General features: G+C 29.5%; 1 protein-coding gene across 1 annotated transcript; it reads left to right on the top strand.

The window, feature by feature from the left end:
- The first annotated feature begins 234 nt into the window (after positions 1-234).
- LOC111615527 lies at positions 235-831 on the top strand. The gene is made up of 3 exons (XM_023356928.1): positions 235-268; positions 333-443; positions 514-831. Exons 1-3 carry the CDS (start codon positions 265-267, stop codon positions 702-704), a joined length of 306 nt encoding a protein of 101 aa, XP_023212696.1. The 5' UTR covers positions 235-264; the 3' UTR covers positions 705-831.
- The last annotated feature ends 890 nt before the right edge of the window (positions 832-1,721 follow it).

Below are 1,721 nucleotides of genomic sequence, written 5' to 3'. Positions count from 1 at the left end.
ATAACAACAACACACAGGGATTAACCATTAATTTTGTAGTAATTTAATCGCTCGCACCTTTGGATTTCTCCAAATTTTTACTCGTATCTACGTGAGTAATGCTTCATTTTTACTTTAAGTTCTTAGTTATTCAGTGAAGAATACACGAGTGTATTTCATTAATAAAATATTAAAATAAATACATAGATATTAAGGCAGTCCAGAGTTCTTGTATGAGTTTTTGGGTAAAGAGGGCATCGTTTTCCATATTTTCAAACAAATGAAATGAGTAAAATCTTTCTTAATCAATTAAAATTAGTCTTACAGCAGTAAAAGAAACATTCGTTTTACAGGAATGGGAACCATTACTGCATTACGGTCCTTAAGTTTTCTCCGGGTTTGGGCATATATCAAGAAATTTCTACTTCTTGCACTGATATTATGCACAGTCGAATTTATTCCTGGTAAGTATTATCTTATATAATTATTCCTTAAATTTTTATAATTACACTAATCAAAAATAAATGTAAACAGGAAATGCTGGAAAATTAACTACGGAAGCAATTGTTTTTTGTAGAGCATTCAATTACAGTAATTTACTATGTAGCAAATTTTGCGAAACTGCAGGTTATACACTTGGAGAATGTACATTACAGAAGCATGGAGAGGACAGAAACGTATGTTTGTGTTATAGATTTGAACCAGAATTAAAGACTGATGCTTAATTCTATTCTGTATATTTGTTTGTTTTTATTTGTATTCAGTAACGTAACAATCAGGCGATCCGCCGAGAGGATGTCTCCCGGGAAGTTTTTCTAAAGGAAGTTAATCCCTATGAATGTATGCCTCTTTAATTCGAAATTAAGTTCGGTAGACTATCATTACAGCTTTCAAGAGGGCCCTAATGGAAAAAAGTGATTGTAATGTAGTATTGCAGTGAAGAGAAGTTTAGCATTTATATAAGTTCGAAATGCATATATGAAAACAATAAAAGAAATATCTAACCTAAAAGCTGTAATGATAGTCTACCGAATTTAATTTCGGATTAAAGAGACATATATTCATAGTACGTAATAACAACTACCATAAGTGATATTTAGAAGTTAATCCCTATTTAGGTATTATAAAAATACAAAATATTCAGGAACTAGTTGCTTAACTTTTCCGGCAGCATTTGGTAGCGCTGACTTTTATCATATTTTATTAAAAAACTTTTTATATTTTTAACTATTCTGAAATGACAAATAAAAAAAACTTAACTTTGAGTGTAGGGATAACTTTGATAAAAATTATAAATGTTTATAAGGAGTAAAATTGTCATTAAGATCGACCCTGCTTGAGATATGACACACGACACTCTATCTCTCCACCCTCTAGAATATTTGTAACCTAATTTTAACAGAATCAATCCTCCTAATACACAAACCTCCCTGCAAAATTTCAGAAAATTTTGACAAAAAGTACAAGAGTTATTAAGTTTCAAAGAGGGTGAACGAAATCGTTCTTTCCACACACGCACTAACAAACACCGATAAAGTAATAATTCGTATTGTTAATACAGCTAATTTATTTTAAATTTTAAACGTGTCTTGTATTATTTTTTTAATTGTTTTTTTTTCTTGTTAAAAATATAATGTACGACTACATTTACGTTATGAAAATTGTTTTACTCGGTTAATTAATTTTACTGTAAACATCTAAATAAGAACATATGAATACATTGAATAAAGGTAGAGTTGAAA

The sequence above is a fragment of the Centruroides sculpturatus genome, unplaced genomic scaffold (genome assembly GCF_000671375.1).
Source record: "Centruroides sculpturatus isolate CEXI.00-Female unplaced genomic scaffold, Cexi_2.0 scaffold2392, whole genome shotgun sequence".
NCBI classification, from domain to species: Eukaryota; Metazoa; Arthropoda; class Arachnida; order Scorpiones; family Buthidae; genus Centruroides; species Centruroides sculpturatus.
The sequence above is the reverse complement of the archived record's forward strand: the minus strand, read 5'-3'. Positions and strand labels throughout refer to the sequence as shown.